This window comes from Caretta caretta, chromosome 2 (assembly GCF_965140235.1).
Source record: "Caretta caretta isolate rCarCar2 chromosome 2, rCarCar1.hap1, whole genome shotgun sequence".
Taxonomy (NCBI): domain Eukaryota; kingdom Metazoa; phylum Chordata; order Testudines; family Cheloniidae; genus Caretta; species Caretta caretta.
Genome location: NC_134207.1, coordinates 260916869 through 260939292, shown reverse-complemented (window position 1 = coordinate 260939292; position 22424 = coordinate 260916869). Strand labels below are relative to the sequence as shown.

General features: G+C 43.3%; 1 protein-coding gene across 9 annotated transcripts in view; it reads right to left on the bottom strand.

The window, feature by feature from the left end:
• The window catches only part of ADCYAP1R1 (ADCYAP receptor type I), a 180541-nt gene that overhangs the window by 9684 nt on the left and 148433 nt on the right, over positions 1–22424 (bottom strand). For 5 of the 9 annotated variants that reach the window (XM_048837440.2, XM_048837443.2, XM_048837441.2 and 2 more), the window contains 3 exons: positions 11889–11972; positions 2412–2541; positions 2109–2150 (listed from right to left, as the gene is read on the bottom strand). In XM_048837440.2, coding sequence (XP_048693397.1) covers positions 2109–2150; positions 2412–2541; positions 11889–11972 — 256 coding nt within the window. The remainder of the gene's footprint in view (positions 1–2108; positions 2151–2411; positions 2542–11888; positions 11973–22424) is intronic. The other 4 variants (XM_048837444.2, XM_048837446.2, XM_048837447.2 and 1 more) reach the window with 2 other exon arrangements.

The window sequence follows — 22424 nt, the reverse complement described above, 5'->3', positions numbered from 1 at the left end:
GTGCATGAAGCACCCCACCCAGTGAAGTCAATGGAAAGATTTCTCCTTTGATTGGCATTGACTTTGGATTGGGCCCTTGGAGAACCATGCAAGATGGAATATGTTTCATACACATTTCATTCCCATCTTGTCCCCAGTGCTTCCATCCACCTTTTGTGGCTGTATGGCTAGTGAAAATACAGCATTCTCCTCTATCATTTCCCCACAAAGGGGTGACAGCAGTCAGATATGTAAGTGTGCATACTACCCTTTCTAGCATCGTACTGGTATGTCACCTAAATGGCACAATAAGAGGACATTCTAGGACGGGCACAGTTGGAAGATGAACAAGTAATGAGGTTTAACTCTTCTTTGTTAACCATGTGACTGCTGCCAAACTTGCTGGGCATATATATGACATGTACACAGTGGGGTACGCCCACCTGCTGTGCTGCTGAATACCCAGGTATACCTGATGTGTCACTGATTGCAATGGGAATGTAAATACAACTTAGCAACTAATCTTCTATCTAAGGGAATCTAACTACTTCAAGAACTGTAACGACGGGAAGCTCTTTATAAATGATATGCATTATTAGGATGCTGCACATCAACTAGACCAGGGGTGGCCAACCTGTGGCTCCGGAGCCAGACGCGGCTCGTCAGACCTTAATATGCGGCTCCTCGTACAGGCACCAATTCCGGGGCTGGAGCTACAGGTGCCAACTTTCCAATGTGCCGGGGGGGGCGGGGGGGTTCACTGCTCAACCCCTGGCTCTGCCACAGGCCCTGCCCCCCACTCCACCCCTTCCTGCCCCCTCCCCTTAGCCTGCTGTGCCCTCCCTCCTCCCCCCCTCCCCGAGCCTCCTGCACACCACGAAACAGCTGATTGGGAGTTGTGGGGAGGGAGGGGGAGGTGCTGATCCATGGGGCTGTTGGTGGGTGAGAGGCCCTGGTAGTAGGGTGGGGGAGCTGACGGGGGCTGCTGACGTATTACTGGGGCTCTGTGGCAATGTACATTGGTAAATTCTGGCTCTTTCTCAGGCTCAGATTGGCCACCCCTGAACTAGACAATATATCCCCCAATCTTAATTCATGACTGAGATGCACAGACAAAGTTAGAGCATAGTTTTATTGCATGGAAATGGTATTTCACACATGCACAATTACTGTAGATTTGCCTGTGTAAAAAAGTACAGAACACTGCCTGAAACTTCCCTGTAAGCCGTGCCTTGGCAAGGCCAGTTATATATATATATTATTTTCCCCCAAGCAGCCCCTCATCACAGGGCCAGATCAGATAATGTAAATCAGCATCCCTCCTCTGAGAAAAGCTGGTTTACACCATCTGAGGATTTGGCCCTATATTTTTAATTTCCCCCCCTCATCCATAGTAAATGACACTCATATGGAAAACCACGACTGCAAACCCAGAGACCAATTTGGGTTAATAATGAACAAAATGACTGTCAAATCTAGGACCAAATCTACAGTATCTGAAAAGCAAGAATCATAAATGCCGTGGCCGTGAATGCAATTCATACCTCTCCACTCACTGTGCCAAAGGCCAAAATTGGAAAAATGCCCTTTAAAATAGGACTAAGTTATTTAACAAAATTGAAAGAAACAGCATATATTACACACAGCAAAATGTTGGAAATAAATATGAAATATTTTGTTGCATCTTTAGTGGCAAAATCCCCTATTTCCATCCAAGGATCTCAAAGCATTTTACAAGCAGTAATAAAAATAGCTCCAGATCACCTCTGTAAAGTACGGAAGTATTATTATTCCCATTTTACAGCTACTTTGTAACATAAGGATATTAAGAATTTAATCCTGCACTGATAGTAGGAGTCCCAAGTGACTTTCTGAGCAGCTACGTGTTAAGCCAGAGGCAAAGGCAGGAATAGAACCCAGAAGTATCTGACTGCCAGCCCAGTGCTTTGACTAAAAGACCAGGCTTCCTTCCTGCTTTGCTGAAGGCATTCTGAAATTTGGACGAGGTCAAGGAGTAGAGAGCTAATGAATTACAGCTGAGAGGTGGGTTAACGGTGTGATCCCAACCAAATGTCATGCTAAACAGATGGAGGCGGAGGGAGAACTGGTAAAAAAATCAAAATTCTTACCTCCCCATTCAAGAAACAATAGAGAACAGCAACGACAAAGCCCTGGATAAACAGGAGAGAAAAGACTGTAAATTAAAATCCTCTAGGGAACTGATAGAAAATAGCTGAAGGGGGGGTGGGGGAACCTGCTAGTCTACAAAGCACATACGGTAAGTGAATGAACACACAAAGAGAGATCCATGCACAGCAGTCATAACAAATACAGACTTCTTTCTTTCTTTCTTTCTTTCTTTCTTTCTTTCTTTCTTTCTTTCTTTCTTTCTTTTTCTTTTTTTTTTAAAGCAGAATTCACGGTATAATCACCTGGAAAGATCCCAGTCCCAGTTCAAACACTAGTCTCTCCCGTTTACTGACATTTTCAGGAGAAAAGGCAAACACAGTGTAGTGAATTCCAAACAAGGGGATAAGCAGCAGAGTGGAGCGGGCCAGCCTCCTGTTACGACAAATTGAAAGAATGTTAATATATCTCTGCAGGGACAGCTTGAGCTTTGATTAACATTTTGTGGTGTTCCATTTGCAATAAATAAATAAATAAATAAATAAATAATAATATATATGAAATGTTCCCATGCGTTCCCATCCCCTGATTTCGCCTACATTTTATCCTGACCCCATTTTCTAACACTTGGTACAGTCTGAGTATGAATATGTATCAACAGTTTAGAACTGTTGACTATCGTATTCTCTTATTTTGATTGAATGTTCTTCTGGACATAGGGTGACCAGACAGCAAATGTGAAAAATCGGGAAGGGGTGAGGGGTAATAGGAGCCTATATAAGAAAAAGACCCAAAAATCGGGACTGTCCCTATAAAATCGGGATATCTGGTTACCCTATCGGGACAGGGACTGTCTCTTACTAGGGATATGTACAGTACCAAACACAATGGGGCTCTGATCTTAGCAGTGGTCTCTGAGTGCTACCATAATACAAATAAAATAAATAACAATAGCACCACCTGATGGCCTTCTTTATATGCAGCACCCAGAATCTCCATTCTGTGAGTTCACTCTTCTTGAAAGAGAAAAGGTCTCCATGGTATTATGCAATCATGACTCTACTGCCCATGGGCCTGATTCTGCTTTCATTTACACTGGTGCAAATCATGTGTAACTCCATTGAAGTCAACTGTGTTGCACCAATGTAAAATGGTGTGAGAGGAAAATCAAGCCCAGTGGGTGTAGACAAGAATACTGGGAACTAAATAGGTACTAGTGAGCAATTGATTCTATATGGATGAAATTCACGCTATGTAGAGGCCCAGCACAATGTCTGTGCATCACTCAAGCCCTAATTAAGCAAGCCTATGCTTGGTGAGGCAGCTTGCCACCATGAGAAACCATCTCTTGCTTTCTGCTACAATATAAGTTGAATTTTTATGGGTAAGCACACAAAAGGAACAAGCCAACTGACTGCCTATCTGCAAACAAAGCGGGTATAGTGGTCACAAAGAATACCTTCTGGATTGCAAAGCTTAATTTCCTCCAGTAGAAAGATGAGTGGCTGAGAGATGTCTGATGGGGACACATGAACATTTCCCTTAAAACGAGTTGGCATAGAGGTGGGAATAGAGAAAGAGAGAGGCCCTTGCTGAGCGCTGGAAGAACTCCCCGCCATTATTTCATAGGCAGTGCTGACGTGGCTATACCGAATGCCACAGCGAAAATGTGACACTGGCTCATTGCTGGAAGTATTTTTGTTGTACTCTCTCCCGCTCCCCATCCCCTGCAGCATTCCTCTTTGTCTGATATGGCTTCAGCCGGCCAAACTATGGGTCGTCAACAGGCTGCGAGAGCATACAGGATTCATCAGTCAATTCACTACAATGTATCAAGCTAATGACGAGGCTGCTAAACATCATACACCCCAGTACAGCGTTTGTGGACTATGAAAATATCATAGTGGATAAGACAAGTGTCAGAAGCACTGGAAGAAGAGAGAGCAGGCTAACAGAATCTTCAAACCCATTTGACACTACAATATTTAAGCTAGCCATGGAATGAGAAGAGATCAAGACGAGGCATGAAGATAGACACAGAGATACCTCTCTCCAAAATCCATCATTTTAGAAAAAAGATGTTTTAAAAAACCCAGCTTGAATGGAAAGTGCATTGTTTCATAATGGATTGAAATGGCATGCTCTAATTCAGCCACAAGTTACTGGGTTCAATGCAGGAATGCCTGGATGAATTTCTATGACTTGCGCTAAGCAGGAGGTCTGATCAGTTGATCAAAATGGTCCCTATTGGCTTTAAAATCTCAGAATCTGTAACTGCAATGCCATCTCAGGATTGGAGGATACTGTCTTTAATTAACCCTGTGAAAACCTTGGAGGAAATGCATGCATAGTGAACACTAAGTAAGAGGTATTTTGTACACACACAGATTTATAGAAGATCAAAAATTGGCTCATAACAAGTTAGAAAAGGGGATTGTAATGGGTAGAAAAGAATTAGATGTTGTTAAGGAGTCTGCCTCGTCTGACTGAAGCATACTATTCCTGAACCAGGATGTCAAAACAAAGTCTCCAAGCTGGTTGCTGAGAGTTTTTGAAATACTAAATAAAATCATGCTTTAAAAAGAACAAGTTTCCTCATTTTTTTAAAAAAATGAGGTCTTGTGCTTTCATAATTGTGCTTCCATTACGGATATGGAGAAAACACATGAACTAACAAATGAACTTTGCAATGTGATTGATCAATGCTTCATACTGCAGAAAGGCAAAGAAATCAAACAGAAATGGAAGAAAGAGCAAGCCTAGATGAAAGACAACTTGAAGTACCTGGTGCAACTAGACTGGCCATGTCACAAAAGGACATTGGAGAAGGGCACTAACAACATCCATCTTTAAGGAACTGAGATCCCTAGAACTTATACACTGTGCAGATCTTGTATGTAACAAAACTGCGGCAAGGAAACCAAAAGCCAACAAACACAACATTAAAACAACTGATGAAACAAAAACTATCCATAGATGTTATCCAGCATTGGCAGCCAGCTATCACATCTGCTGATGGGTCACAGCCAAAACCTGGGATCTCAATACCCATGAACTTGGGGAAGTTTGCACATGAATCTCCCTTTCACATAGACACCTTATCTCTATAATAAGCTAAACCAAAACTAGCTTTGAATATCCCCGGGATTGAACAGAAATTTGTATCCAGGTACAATTTTTGCCGCTCTCTATAGCTGTTTCTGAATGAGAATTCTTGGCGACATGATGTTGGATAGTCACCCTGCAATGGTCAGAATCAGTCTGTTGGTGAAGAAGTGATGATTCCTGTTATTTTACCAGGAGCATCAGCAGGGGAGAAAAATGAAAGCAGAAGCAGTGATGAAAGCAAGACTGTTACAGCGTGCTGCATTCATTTACATTCATGGCTACAGAACTTAATAGACACGCTACTGAAGTTGCAGAAACACTAGTTAGCTGACCAAACATTACTTGGCTGTTTGGAAGGGACACAGCCTCTAAGAAATGTGACTAAACTCCTGGCTGCAGTCCAACACCTCTAAAAATACCAGAGTTAGCTAAAATGCCAGGGAGGGCTAGTGCCCTGTTAGACACTGAACGAGGCAGAACATCTATTGGTTTTATGACTGTCTTCAATGAAAGCATTAAAAATGAGAGACTTTGTTATCACAGTTCAGGGATGGGTTTTCTCACTTATATATTGTGACTGGGAGTCAGAGTATCAATGGAATTTTATTGTGCAAAAACATGGATTCATTTTTTCCTTTTCTTTTTCCTCATCTCCTGATTGACGAGGTTGCCTCAACCAACCTGAAGTCTAATGCACTAAGCAAGATACGTTTATAATAGATGGGAAGAAATAACAAAGAGGAAAGTTCTATAATTTTGTCCTCTATAAGGAACCTTTCATTTGCATTAATAGGCTTGTTTGGAGAGAGGTTGCTGAAGCCCATGTACGTTGCTGGGGGCATAAGTCTGCATGAATCAAAGATGGAAAAGATCAAGTATGCTAAATTAATTTAGTCCCCTTTCCAGTGATTTGTACTGAATATTCTACCCTATTACTATTTTACATTTTAAACAAGATTTTAAAACACATGATTGGTCTTTGTTTTAATCAAAACTAAGTATGTGTGGTTGGAAAAATAAACACCTTAATTTGAGAAAATCAGAGATTTGTGTATGTGTGTGCACTGTGATCTGGAACTTTGAGACTGAGTTCTAAGGAAATAATAAAGGGAGAGGTTTTCAAAGCTACCAAAATATTTAGATGACCATTAATTTCTAAAGGAAATTCCTTATATGGCTTTGAAAATTCCACCCAAAATAACCAAATATGCATAACAATCGATACCAATGACTAAGTGGGGTTGGATGAATAGGGGAATGATAAAGGTCTGTAAGTATTTGAAGTATGTAAAAACATGGATATAGAGGAATTATGTAGAGTGGTACAAGAGGGTAAGAACTAGGAGTAAAGGATTGAAATTAATAACATGATAATTAAGCCAGAATATAAATAAGAAGAACATATTGACCATGAGAGCTAATACAAAGCAGAATTGTCTCACCATTGCTTAAGGCATTAAAAACTGGGTTCAACAATAACATTCTTGTTAGTCACAAGGTGGCAAGAATACAGATTGTCTCAGCTGAATGTATAGGTAGGTAGATCTTGGAGAAATGCTTTATAGTTGTAGTGCAATGCTTCTAGGAAGCAGAGCATAACTCCAGAAAAGTTTGTCTGGAGAAGCTTTCTAAAAGGTTTTTGCTTTTTTCTGACTGAAATAATTGCTTAGGTACTCGACGGACCCATAGACGCAAAACAAATATTATCAGGGAAATTACCCAGGAATTTTTCAAAAGTACCTAAGGGAGGTAGGCAGCCAACTCCCATCCCCCTTAGACATTGCTGAAAATCCCAACTTCTGTGGGTTAATAAAAAACCAAGAAAATCATTACAGATAAAGCATCAGTGAACCACACCTAAGGAAACAACTCCCCGTAGGGAAGGACTAGTTGTCCTAAAAGTTTTCTTCCATCTTTAATTAATAAGATTCAACACAGACACATCTTGTGACTTAGAAATCCGGGCAGCTAGAATGGTGAGAGAGAGAGATTGTGAAGGCTCGGTGAGTGAGCGTTCCTTGTCAGGCACATAGACAGCCCGCAACGGGAGGAGGGCTGTGACTCCGGAATGGATTCTGTGAGGAAGCTCTGGGGTTTATCTGTTCTTCCTGCTTCTGGGAAAGAGGGAAACATGAAAAAAACAACAGCTGAAGGCTGAGAGCTGCCTCTCTCTTCTCCTCTAGATGTCTTCTGATTACTGAAGTTGTGTCTGTGTCATAGTTCCCAGGACTATGCCTGCTTGTGCTAGTCTGGTCATGAGGCCATCTAACAGAACTACGCCCTTGTCATATATATAAGATTAAGGCAATGCTACTCTGTGCATATGAAGATTGAGACAACATTGACAACTATTCCAATTTAGGAACAGACTGATTGAGGCCTACTGCTGAGTCCATGGTTCTCGTCTCTTGATGACTTTCTTATAAAACTTTTGGGGGGGCCCCCAAGGATCTGTACTGGGACCAGTGCTGTTCAACACATTCATAAATGATCTGGAAAAAAGGGTAAACAGTGAGATGGCAAAATTTGCAGATGATACAAAATTACTCAAGATAGTTAAGTCCAAAGCAGACTGCGAAGAGCTACAAAGGGATCTCACAAAAGTGGGTGATTGGGCAACAAAATGGCAGATGAAATTCAATGTTGATAAATGCAAAGTAATGCACATTGGAAAAAACAATCCCAGCTACACATACAAAGTGATAGGGACTAAATTAGCTGTTACCACTCAAGAAAGAAATCTTGGAGTCATTGTGGATAGTCATGGGTGGTGGATATAATAGGTCAGAGGAGGCTAAGGCTACCCTGGCACAGCTGCCACCGACAGGTTGCCAGACTTCAAGGCCCTGCACTTCGCCTCTTGTCCTCCCTGCTCCACGCCTTTCCTGAGGCCCTCACCGCCCACCGCTGCCTGGTGAGTGAGTCCCTCCTCTCCTCCACTCCACCCCCATCTCCTGAGGTCCTTGCTGCTCGCCACATCCCTTCTCACTCCCTGCCCCCATGAGACCCCCTTGCCCACCACGTCCCTCCTCACTCCCCATCCCGAGACCCCCTCGCCCACCACTCGCCACGTCCCTTCTCACTCCCCGCCCCCATGAGACCCCCTCGCCCACCACTCGCCATGTCTCTCCTCACTCCCTGCCCCAAGACCCCCTCGCCCACCACTCGCCATGTCCCTTCTCACTCCCTGCCCCAAGACCCCCTCGCCCACCACTCGCCATGTCCCTTCTCACTCCCCGCCCCCCCTGAGATCCCCCGCCCACCACTTGCTGTGTGCCTCCTCACTGCCTGCCCCCACCAGACCTCCCATTCACCGCTTCCCTCCTTTCCTCCACCCCGCATGACACCCCACCGCTCACCGTGTCCCTCCTCACCCCGTTGCCCCCACAAATGGGACGGAGTGAGTGGCGAGTAGGGATGCAGCAAACAGCGGGGGCGGGGAGTGTGTCTCACCGGGTGGGGCCTGAGGAGGGATGCACCCTGTGGTGGGCAGGGGGGGTCTCATGTTGGGAGGGGTGAGGAGGGATGCGGCGGGTGGGAGCGGGCCTCGCAGGGCAGGAAGGTGAAAAGGGACAGAGTGGGCAGGGTGTCTTGTGGGACTTGGGATGCGGTGAATGGCGGGTGGGGGGGTCTCACAGAGTGGGGGTGGAGGAGAGGAGGGACGCAGTGAGCAGGGGGTGGGGGGTCGCACGGGGAGGGGGTGGAGAAAAGGAGGGATGTGGTGGTCGGGGGGTCTTGCAGGGGAGGAGGTTGGAGGAGGGGAGAGACAGGGTGGGCAGCCTCGCGGGGTGGGGGTGGAGGAGAGGAGGGACATGGTGAGCGGTGGTGTGGGGAGGGATGGTGGAGGGAGCAGGGACTGGGCCGAATGGGAGCGGAGCCTGGGCCGTGAGCAGAAGAGGCAGGACAGGGAGCCAGCCTTCCCCAGGGGAAACTTTGCCAGCCGTCCACGTGGCTAGCTCTCTGAAAACATTCACTTCACTTGCAGCAGCAGTCAAAAGTGCTAACTGAATGTTAGGAACCGATGAGAAAGGGACAGATAATAAGACAAAAAGATTATCATGCCACTGCGTAAATCCATGGGATGCCCACCCCTTGAATACTGTGTGCAGCTCAAGTCACCGCATCTCAAACATGATATATTAGAAGTTGAAAAGTTAAAGAGAAGGGCAAGAAAAATGATTAGGGATATGAAACAGCTTCCATATGAGGAGAGATCAAAACCACCTGGGACTGATCAGCTCAGATAATAGATGATTAAGATGGGATATAATAGAAGTCTACACAATCATGAATGGGGTGGACAAGGCAAGTTTTATTTATCCTTCACTTACCACAAGAACCAAAGGTCACCCAATGAAATTAATAGGCGGGTAATTGAAAACTAGTATATGGGAGTACTTCACACAATGCACAGTCAACCCATGGAACTCACTGCCTGGGGATGATGTGAAGGCCAATTGTATAACTGGATTAAAAAATGACTTAGAAGAGTTCACGGGGGAATAGGTCTGTAAATGCTATTAGCCAAGATGGTCAGGGATGCAACTAACTCCCTGCTTTGGGTGTTCCTAAACCTTTGGTGGCTAGAAGCTGGGACTGGAAGATCACTCAATATCTCCCCTTTTCTGTTCGCTTCCTCTGAAGCAGCTGGCACTGGCCACTTACGGAAGACAGGATGCTGGTCTATATGGACCATTGGTCTGACCGAGTGTGGTCATTCTTATGTTAAGCTATCAATGGATCCAAGTGATTTATGAAGCTGTATTCTTCGAAAAAGATTTATATAATAGTTATTATGCTATTTGGGACCCCTCCTTTGAAGGAAAAAAAAGGCTAAATCTGGTTTCTAGTTTAATTTGGAATATGTATAAGTAGCTCAGGATGACAAAATTGTATTTTAAGGAGGAGGATAAGGGGCAAAAGACCCATTTTTACACTAGGTAATGGAGGAATGGAATGCTGCAAGTATAATTAGATGCTTGGTTTATGCTCCACTGCCTGTATTTTGGAATATACAGTAAGTCAGCATCTATTTATTGGAGACATTGGCCAGTTTTAATAAAAAACAAACAATGAAGGCAAAACCTGAGATGGGTGGATATGGAGCGGTCATGGTTGTTTGGGAACTCAGCAATCTCCTGGATGGAGACATTATCTGTATATTTCCACAGCTTCGAAATGTAGAGGATTCAGTCAATGGGCTGCCTATCTCTGCCTGGCTGGAAAACAGACCACTTAGATCAGCCGGGCCTCTTCTGAAACCGAACAGGGCAGCTGATTACATTTCTCTTGTTTGGCATGTCAGTAAGAATGCTAGCACTTAATGCCCTCAGTCTAACAACTGAATGGCCATGAACACTGAACTAACCTGTCACACCTAAACAGCAGCCCTCATGAACACGCTGGAGGTATGTTGCTGGGATGGCATATGGAGAGTTAACATTGCCTGCAGCCTGTGCTGGGTTTATATTATGGTAGCTAGAAGACTTCAGCTGTCCATCTGCCACCTTTCAACTGCTCTGAATTCACTTAGAGTGAAATTCACCGCTATGCAGAGGCTCAGCATGAGGCCTGTCCACCATTTCCATGTGAATTAAGTGGTGAATTTCATCCTTAAAAATGATTTTAGCTCAGAAATGTGGATTCCAGTTTCTATGGTGGTCTCAGATCACTACCTTCTCTGGACTGAGCAAATGCCTATTGCTGATTTTTTAAAAACAATTATTTTCTTCTTCTTTTCCTACTTTTTATTTCTTGTGTTTGTTTTTATTCAGAATCAGTTCCTTGGCTGAATCTTTTTGGGCAGCTCCTCCGCTCTCTTTTTGTAAGTACCCTGAGAAGAGATCCCGTCTCTAAACTAGAAAAATATTTTTTCAGGCTCAAAATGGGGTAGGTTTTCAAGCAAAGGGAAAAAGTGTGCAACCATTAAGAAGGGAAATTTCCTTGACCTTGACAAAAGGCTGTATTGTGTTTAGATCAGTTTGGCAGGCCACCTTTGAGAGTCCAGGGTTCAAATCACAAGATTTTACCATGAAATTCCAGTGAAAGTTGGGCTGTACATCATACAGCATAGCAAATATACATAAATACATTTTAGGCCAGATCCTTAGCTGGCATAAACTGCTGTAGCTCCATTGACTTCAGGCGAGATATACCAGTTTATACCAGCTGTGGATCTGGTCCATATTTTTCATATTTATATTTTCCTAGCAAAGTTTCAGGCAAAGCACTTTCTTTCCAATGTGCATAGCACTCCCTTGCTACATAATGACTAATAGCTTTTTCTTTAAAAATGGGTAGGTTTGTTAAAAGTTTTCATAAAGACTTTGTGGGTATATTACAGACTGATTCAAAAATCAACTGAACTCAATAAAAAACACTCCCACTGATTTCAACAGGCTTTGGATTAGGTACTAATTCTGTTATTCATAATCATAAATCATGTTGGTCAATAAACTGACACATTTGCAACAAATAAGCTTAACATTCTTGATTGTGATGTATCAGCAGAAGCACACAACAAAAACAAAACAAAACAAAAAAACCAAAAAACCCATCCGCATGCAACAAGAAATAATGAACAGTTTCCCTTCTGCCCCACTGCTTATATAAACCATTTATTTGCAACATGCCTCACAAAAACACAATAATGTCACGGGATTGTGTACACTTACAGGGTAATGGTGGATAGTTCTGACATCTTGCAAGAGTGCTGGTTAGCCCTCTTGGGCTTACAGTAGCATTTCTGAACGCAGCTGCTAAATATGACAAGATTAGCATTTTTTTTCAGAATACCATGAAAAGGCCAAAGTAGGTCAGTTTCAACACATTTCACGAGACGTGGCACAAAGGTGGAAAGTGGATGCAACTAAACGCAAATGCAGCGCAAACCAGCTCTTTGATCAAAACGAAAACATAAATAAAATGCATTAGCTGCTCCTGGCAATTGCGGTGTATTGAGTCACAGATAAGTTAAAGGAGGAACAACCTGGCTGCAGGTGATTAGAACATTTATGCATAAAAAAAACACGTGTGACTTTGCTGTCAGATACTGCACAGAGAGTAAAAAGAACAATATACTTAATTGAACCAGACCATAGGTATTATGTGTTTGTATTTGGAATACATTTATAAAACAGAAATTGCTGTAAGTCTGTCTTGTTTGACCAGCTCCAAATTAAAGGCACGTGTAACTCTGCAGCCATGTGTGATTCATTATTAGAAAGTGGTCACGGACACCAATGTGTTTTTTCAGTTTAGCTTCCTCTAAACCATGGGAATTCCTTGGGAAACTGTGTGCATGACCGGCTCTGCTCACTGGGACTCTTTGCCAGGGTGGTTACACTCAGAGGAGTATACAAGCAAAAACGGCAGCCTTATTCAGTATCGACAGTACCACACCTTCTCCTTGAGATTCTAGCTAAGCCCCAGGGAAGAGGACGGACTCATTACACTCCCGTGTGTGCCTGGGAGGCGTGCTCACAGAAAGGCAAGAAAGGTAGGATTGGGGCAACTTGGGGGAACATTTATAAGGAGCCAATGGCTAACAACTTTCTATAGCGCGTGCAGGTGGCTTCTGCATCACTGCTTCCCCTTGGGGGTCCTATCAGCTTTAACTCGTGGCTGAGCCTCCATCAACGAAGGCTGCCCTGGGGATGTGTTGTATCAAGTGCTCTACCCCACCAAACCCCACCCAATTTGGGAGAGCAGCGTGTGGCAGGGAGCAGGGCTTACGAATGCTTTGTATTGCTGCAACCCACCTGTAGGTGGACTTTTCACTTTGCCCCAGGTTACATCGGTGGAATAACTCTGGTATGAATGAACCCCCAGAAGTCCAATGTGATTGCTTAGTGGGGCTTCCCACAGGGACCCTGTTACACCAGTGCTCTCTTCTTGTTTGCTTCTGGGGAAAAAAAATCAAGGAGTTGGCTTAGATGTATAGATGGTATATTATTTTGGGTCCTAGCTGTTTTAGAGACTACATTCTCCAGTGGTGTACATCAGCATAGCTCCCCTGAAGTGGAGCAGCTGGCCCCTTATATTCCACCCTGGGCTGTCTATGCTGCACTTATAAGGGATACAGAACAAAAATTGCAGACCAAGAGGCGAGGGGGCTAAGGAGGTAGCTCTAAGCCACCTTGGTACTCTCCAGCTGCTGGGGTACTCTGGGGTCCAGAGCAGGCCCTAGTATGAGTTAGACAAATCTGGCAGGCTAAGTTATGGCAGGCTCCGAGGACTGTCCAAAATCTCTGCAATGCTGCAACTCCACCCCTAATATGCCCCTCTCTCCCCAAGCATGCTCCCTACAGGAATATTTGAGAGGAGGTCTTCAGACAACAATCACTGTCTTTCTCCTGTTTCCTGCATCAGGAGAATTTTCCCCTGGCTGGATTCAGGGCTTTAGGCGATCCTTGATGCTCTTCCAGCCCTTTCGTCTGTTCTGTTACCCTCTGGTGGTTAAGACCATCTGTGGTGCTCCAGCTAACAGCCCACAGATTTGTAGTTCTTGGGTCAGGTGGTGAAGCATTTCCAGGGGAGGCCCCAGGACTGCAATTTGTTTCCCAACCTGACCTCACAGACGTAACTCAGCTCTTTTGATTGCAAAGCCTATTTATTTACTCAGGCATTTACCCAGAGAGGTAGCATGGGAAGGAAGGAATTTTTATGACAGTTTGAGGGACTTTTTTGCACTTGACACTGTGTCTTTCTCTGGTTGTGTTAATATATTATTATTTTCGTGTTTTTGTGCATCTGCCTAGAGGTGGCAAAGTCAAAGCTCGCCAGCCCCCATACTCATCGAGATGACTCAGTTAAGGCTCATCAGTTTGCCTAGAGATGGCAGAAGGTGCATTTTATAAACTGAACAATAAAGTCGAATAAATATTTTGTAGCTTGACCATATCCATTACTACGGTTAGAACTGCTGAGTCACTTATTAAAGACACTGCTCTCTTTTTGCACCTTCAACAACCTTGACAGCTACATTCCAACTGCAGAATATGATTGGTAATGATGTAAGAGCCTGAGAGAACAGAGCAGGAGTTTTCGATCTCCTGTGGCATATACTGTTCTAGCAGACAGAAAAAAATAATCATGCTTTGACTTGTAAGCAGAGCTCATTTACTGTGCATAGTGCTGAGAGTAAATACAGAACTGCATGGTGTTTCTGTTAGTAAATCACTTCTCCGAGTATAAATGCTCACTGCATCATCTACCTTGTCTGTTTTTACTGTGCTGTATTGTGCATTGTTTGGCAACTGAAATCCATAATGAGGACTCAGGAGACGATATTAGAAGATTCAGTCAGCTTGTTTTCATGAGTGCTGAAATTTTCAAAAGTGACTAGTGATTTGGGGTACCTCACTCTTTGATTTCCAGAGGGCAGTGCTCAGCAGTTTCTGAAAATCAGGCCTTTTACCGTTTCCCAAATTGGGCATTCAGTTGCTTACCACTTTTGAAAATCTTAATCCTAGATTTACTTCTTCCTGACACGTTTCCATGCAGCACCTTCTTTGAAGCTTGAGAAATGGATTCCCTTATCACGTCACTCCTTTCTTTACTTAGAAATAACATCTTTTACTGGACCAATTGTCTCTCTAATATCCTGTGACCGACACAGGTATAGCTACACTCCTTTTCTAGTTGTCAGATTAATTTTCCATTGTGTGTGTGCATATATAATTCTGGTGGATAAGAACCAACATGATTCTGCTTGTTTGCTAAAATAACATTTTCAGCAGGAAAAAGCACATCTCTGGAAATAATATTTGATGGACAAGTGCTGCTGCAAAGTCAGGAAAGAGCGGTACACATTTTGGGATAATTATGGAAAAGGTCTGCAGAACTTCATAAAAAATAACACAACCTTTCCACAAGTTTTTTTTTTCAACTATTCTACTGAACTTAATAGAGAATTATACCCCTGCTATTGTGTTCTACAAGATAAACCCAAAATCTGTAGAATGTAGATCTGCTAGAAGCTTTTATATCATGATTGTTTGTGTGGTTTTTTGGATACAATACAGTTGTATCCAAATCCATTACCCCTTTCCCTTTTTGATCACTGAAAAAAGGGAAAAGGAAAAGAAAGGAGCGCAAAAACAAAAACAAAAAAAGGCTTTTTCTTAAAACAAAACCAGAAACATTTATTTTTTCCCCCAAAAAGCTCTCAAAAATGCCCAATTTTTTCCTCTTAAAACATACTTACTAGAGTTTTACCTCATCTAATTTGACCTATTGCCTTCTAAACAGAGCGAAAAGCAAAAGAGGTCAAACCGTTTCTTAACGTTTAATGAAAATGTATTGTGCTCTCATTTTGCATATCATCAGCACTTTGATAATACACTGATCGTGGATTTAGGAACGCTGATAGATCAGGTTCGTTCACTGGAATGGGACGAAGCGTTGTCATCAAGGCAGATGGAGATTAAGAGGTAGTGCTTAACTCAGTACACCTGCACAGGTGTAAGTGAGGGAGAATTTTGCTGATGCATGATTGTAAAGGTGAAAAAGAGGAAACGTTATACAAGTTAAGAATGATGCTATTAAGAATTCCTGGGCAACTCCTTTTGGGGGAGTGGGGTCGGGCGGCTTGTCTACACTACTGTTTACGTCGATGTAAGTGATGTCACTGAGGGGTGTGAACCGCCCCCGAGCGACACAACTCACATCTACTTCACGCAGTGTCTACACCATGCGATGTCGGCAGGAGATGCTCTCCCATCGGTACAGCTTCCGCCTTTAATGAAGGTGGATTAATTACAACAAGAGAGTGCGCTTCTGTCAGTGTAGCTTGTCTTCACCAGAAGCACTAAATTGACGCAGCGGCATCAACCACAGTGGCGCCGATTTAGTGCTGTAGTGAAGACAAGCCTGGGGAAAGGAGACTGGAAACATAGTGGAATGTAGGCCAGAGATAATAATGCAGACAAACTGTGCAAAAAGGAATGGAGAGGAGGAGTTATTGAATGAAAAATAGACTCTGTGTATACCTCATATTCTAGGCACCTACTTGTATCTATTTAGCTTTTTTGAAGAGGCTTGAGTTGGAGTTTCTTCTCTTCCTACTGAATAGTACAGGATTCACCGTAGCTAGAAAAATCCAAAATCACCCTTGCAAAAAGTGTGGGTTTAAGCGATCAGGAAGAAATGCTTGCAAAGCTGAAGCAGTTTTGCATTTGCAAAATATTACTTGTGATGTCTGCAAAACTTCAGTCTATACAAGATTTGAACATCCGTCCTACTCAGGGAAACTATATTAGAACTATGCATCACCCAATCCACTCAGGCAGAGAGTAAGCTGTATTGTGTTTGTCTTGCCCTACGGACAAATGTTTTTGTGTACTTCACAGAGAGAAACCTGCCTCTCAGCTGGATTTCTGAGAGTGACTCCCATTCCCCAGAACTCTTGTCCAACTCCAACCTCTCTAACATTCTCTCGAGAACTCTTAGTTCAAAATCTCTGTGAATAACTTCATTTCTTGTCTGTAAGCTTGAGGAGTGTGAGAATGGCTTACACTATGTATTTCTATGGGCTTGCCAAGTCAAAGTCAATGCAGAACCCTGGAGCTGTTGCGTAGAGGGCAGCTAATTTGACCAGATGCCTGTGGAGAGGCTATTTTTGTTTTCAATGCGTCCATGGTACTGATGACATGGGGCCCCAATGCTGCTTAAAGCTACATGAGTGTAAATCCTGATTAGTCCCACTGAAATTAAAGGAGTTTACACCAGTGTAACTAAAAGCAGAAGTTACTCCAGATTTACCCCATGGTAACCAAAAGCCGAAGTTGACACACGGGCTCTGGCTGCCTGAGGGGAAGCCGCCACCCACTGCTCCACAGGCTTAGAGTTACTGGCCCTGGTCAGCCTACCACGGCTACTGACGCTGGCTATTTGATAAGGATAACATGTGCCAAAGTGCGAGAGCAAAGCGGCTGAGTGAGCTACTGAGGTAAGGAGAGTTTGGCTGCTGGGGGAGGAGGCTGAGGGATTATAACAATCCAAAAGGCACCAAGTCCCCAAGAAAAGTAATAAAAAAGCCAAATAAACCAATGCCTCTAACACACATACCCTAAACTAAGGCTACATAAAAAAAGCCCAAAGAGTTAAAAAAACAAAATGCAGGCAAAAGACCAGCAGCATGTTTGGGGCTCCCCAGTTTATTGCACCGAGTGCAACATGTACAGTTACCTGCCTTGTGGGCATACAGTGCAAGCAAACCACAGCCCTCAGAGACTGAGTATGGGCTCTTGAGGTCAGAGTGACTGAACTGGATGAACAAAGAGAGACAGAGGTACAGAAGGGAGACTTCTGGGGGCGTAGTAGAGCAGTCCCACCTCCTGACAGCCCCTGTGCTGTGGAGGACGATGAAATTCTCAGGACAGGACAGCATCAAACTGGAGCAGAGGGAAAGGATCCCATAGTTAGGACCCACCTTCTGTCACACTGAGGATATCCCTCCAGGGGCAAGAACCGCAATTATTAGGAAGAGACAGGTAATAGTAGCAGGGAATTCAATTATTAGAAACATAGATGGGTTTGTGATGACTGGTGAATTGCATGCTGGGTGAGAAGGCAGAGAGAGGATCTCATGAGATATCTAAATAGTCTTATATATAGTGTTGGGGAGAAGCCAGTGGTTGTGGTACATGTAGGTACCAGTGACATAGGAAATGTAGGAGAGAGGTCCTGGAGGCCCAATTTAGGCTCCTAGGTAAGAGATTAAAGTCCAGGACCTCCATGGTAGCATTCTCTGAAATGCTTCCAGTTCTATGCACAGGGTCAATAAGACAGGCATTATTGCAAGGTCTAAATGTGTAGATGAGTTGGTGTCAGAAGGAGGAATTTAGGTTTAGCAACCAGGGAATGTTTTTGGGAAGAAAGAATTTGAGAAGCAACTTGCTAAAGACATAAACAATAACAGTGATTTTTTTGTAAAGTACATCAGAAACGGGAAGCCTGCAAAACAGACAGTGGGGCCGCTAGATGACAAAGGTGTTAAAGAAGCAATTAAGGAAGAGAAAGTAATTGCAGAGAACCTAAATGAATTCTTTGCACCCATGCTCACTGCAGAGGATATGTGGGAGATACCCACACCAGTGCCATTCTTTTTTGGGTGAGAAATGTGAAGTGTTGTCCCAAATTGATGTGTCAATAGGAGCAGGTTTAGAATAAACTGATAAATTAAATGGTAATAAGTCACCAGGACCAGATGGTGTTCACCCACGAGTTGTTCTGAAAGAGTTCAAACATGTAATAACACAACTACTAATTGTAGTAGTATTAACTGAAATCAGCTTCTGTACAAGATGGCCAGTGAATAGCTATTGTAATCAATTCACAAAAAGGGCTCCAGAGGAGATCTTGGCAGTTATAGGCCGGTGAACCTAATTTCTGTACTGGGCAAACTGGTAGAAATTACAGTAAAGAACAGAATTATCAGACACGTAGATAAACATGATTTGCTGGAGGAGCATCCACACAGCTTTTGTAGAGGGAAGTCATGCCTCACCAATCTATAAGAATTCTTTGAGGGAGTCAACAAGCACATGGATAAGGGTGATCCAGTCGATATGGTGTACTTGGATTTTCAGAAACCATTGACAAGGTACCTCAGCAAAGACTCCTAAGGAAAATAAGTAGCCATGGGATAAGAGGAAAAGTCTGCACAGGGATCAGTAACTGATTAAAAGGTAAGAAACGATGGGTAGGAATAGGAGGACTTGTGGCACCTTAGAGACTAACCCAATTTATTTGAGCATAAGCTTTTGTGATCTACAGCTCACTTCATCAGATGCATAAAGTGGAAAGTACAGTGAAGAGATTTTATATACACACAGACCATGAAAAAATATATATTGTAAGGAGAGTGATCACTTAAGATGAGCTATTGCCAGCAGGAGAGTAGGGTGGGGGGAGAGAAAACCTTGATTATCACTTCAAAAGGTTTTCTCTCCCCCCCCCCCCACTCTCCTGCTGGTAATAGCTCATCTGAAGTGATCATTCTCCTTACAATGTATATTTTTTCATGGTCTGTGTGTATATAAAATCTCCTCACTGACTTTCCACAGTATGCATCCGATGAAGTGAGCTATAGCTCACGAAAGCTTATGCTCAAATAAATTGGTTAGTCTCTAAGGTGCCACAAGTACTCCTTTTCTTTTTGCGAATACAGACTAACACGGCTGCTACTCTGAAACCTATGGGTAGGAATAAATGATCAGTTTTCACAATGGAGAGAGGCAAACAGCAGAGTCTTCAAAGGAGCTGTACCGGGGTCTGTGCTGTTCCACATATTTGTTAATGATCTGGAAAAGATGTGAACAGTGAAGTGTCAGTTTGCAGATGATACAAAACTATTCAAGATAGCTAAGTCCAAAGCAGACTGTGAGGATTACAGAGGGATCTCACAAAACTGAGTGACTGGGCAGATGAAATTCAACTTGATAAGTGCAAAGTAATACACATGGGAAAACATAATCCCAACTACACATATACAATAATTGGTTCTAATGTAATTGTTACCACCCCAAACAATGATCTTGGAGTCACTGTGGATAGTTCTCTGAATATTTTTACTCAAAGCGCAGCAGAGGTCAAAGAGGCCAACAAAAGGTTAGGAACTATTAGGAAAGGGATATAAATAAGACAGAAAATGTCATGATGCCACTATATAAATCTATGATACACCCACACCCTGAATACTGTGTCCAGTTCTGGTTGCCCCATCGCAAAAAGGATAAAGTGGAACTGGAAAAGCTTCATAGAAGGGCAAAAAGATGGTCAAGGGTATGGAACGGCTTCCGTATGAGAAGAGACTAAAAAGATTAGGACTGTTCATCTTAGAAAAGGGATGACTAAGGGGGGATATGACAGAGGTCTATAAAATCATGACTGGTGTGGAAAGAGTGTATAGGGAAGTGCTGTTTGCCCTTTCACACAATACAAAAACCAAGGTCACCTGACAAAATTAATAGGCAGCAGGTTTAAAACAAACAAGAGGAAGTACTTTTTCACACAATGCACACCTAACCTGTGGAACTTGTCACCAAGGGACATTGTTATGGCCAAAAATATAACTGGGTTCAAAAAGCAGTTCATGGAGGATAGGCCTATTGATTGCTATTAGCCCAGATGGTCAGGGATGCAACCCGATATTTGGAGCAATTGTGAGCCTCTGACTACAAAAAGGCAGGAGTGGAAATGGGGATGGATCACTCCATAATTGTCCTGTTCTGTACACTCCTCCTGAAGTTCTGGTATGGGTGACTGTTGGAGACAGGATACTGGGCAAGATGGACCATGGTATGACTTAGTAAGGAAGCTCTCATGTTTCTCTGTTTTTGCAGATGGGCTCATACTGAAACCATTTGTCTGGAAGTCCTAAATCCCACTCAGCTGGGATGAAATGAGATTTGGGTCCAAACCACCCCTGGTCAACAATAAACCATACCCTGGAATCATCTTTGGTGTTGTCCATATCAATAGGGTAGGCAGGCAGCCCTGAGGAAGGCAGTGGGCCTCACTCGGAGATCAAGCAGCGGAAGGGAGAGCATATCGTAGGGTAGCCCTTGCTTGGACAGAAAGGCCGGGAGCAGAAAGAAGCAGCAAGGGGACACTTAAGCCTAGAATCTTCTTTACTAAATGTGCTATAGTTTCAAAGTTATATCATTTCGAGCTTCCTTTATATGACTTCCTGTGATCCTATTTTAATCAAGTGAATTGTTTTCAGTGATCCAAAGGGATGTTGTACATTGTCATGTATAATGGAGTGATTCTGTTATAAATGCACTGACATAACTACAGAGGACATGATAGTAATGGATCTAATGTGGAAAACATACTGTACTAGACAAAGCCTGAGCGAAGCCTATGTGTGTTTGAATGCAATTACAGAAAGGAGTACTGACCGGATGTGCAGAGCACTCAGGCCCAAATCCACCCACTGAAGACCAATTAATTAATGAGTCACTCCCATTTTTTTAAACATAGCATTTAATGCCCCAAATCAGCATAAGCTGAAAGTCTAACACTAATGGCTGCATTTTCTAAGGGGCCCTGGAAATGTGGACTATCAAATTTGCATTCTCACAAAATCAAGCATTTGCGCATGCCAACAAGATTTTGCATTTTTAGATCGGTGTGCACAAACTCCCATTAATAAAAGCACAAAATGTACAGTGGGAAGCTTAGAGCGTATGTGAACATTTGACACTGAGGGCCGGATGGAGAGCTGGTTTAAACTGGCAGAACTCCATTGACTTCGATGCAGCTGTGCCAAATTTACACAGGCTAAGGGCAGGCTCTGTGGGCTCAATTATCCTTTCATTCACACTGGTTGTACCCTGGCGTAACTCCATCGACTTAAACGGAGTTATTCCTGATTTATAATGGTGTAAATGAGAGAATCAACCTTAATATGCTTTAGTAATAATGATCAGATTGACTGAGACATAAGCACAAGGTCAAATTCTATGCTTGTCTATGCTTAGTGAAACCCCACTGCAGTCAATGGGCGAAGTGATCTTTGCTACACCTCTTCAAACCAGTACTGTCAATGGCGTTACTCAGGTGGAAATGAGGAGATGTGACCCAATGGGCTGCTGCATGGAGTGTACAGGCCTGAAACGGCAGCCTCTTATTCATATGAACTGTCCTGTTTACTTCAGTGGAACTACTTATGTGATTTGCAATGTGCAGGTTCCCTAAGTGGGGGAAGAATCTGGCCCAGAGAATTTAACTAACTGCATAATCACCAGCGCGCAGTTCCTTTCATGCACACAGTTAGATGATGACCTGTTCTGTTCATTCCCTCTGGGGAACCTGGCATTGGCCACTATCGGAAGACAGGATACTGGGCTAGATGGACCATTGGTCTGACACAGTATGGCCGTTCTTATGTTCTAGATAAGTTAGTCTCATGAGAGACAGGTTCACCAACACCTTTCTACACCACAGCTGCATCTTCTTACTCAACACAGCCATACATCATGAAGTGCTTGCACGCTTGTCCAGCGCGCCTATCAAGAATCCTTAAGACACTTGACATGAAGAGCGTCAATTGCAAAACAAAGGGCACAAGAAATCAAGGATAAGAAAAAAGAAGAGCCATTATTGGCAATTAACGCCGTTTTTGTTTGCCATGTGATAGAAGCCTAAATGCGAATGGCGACAGAAGTTCGACGGAATAGCATGGTGTGCCTGAAGCTTGG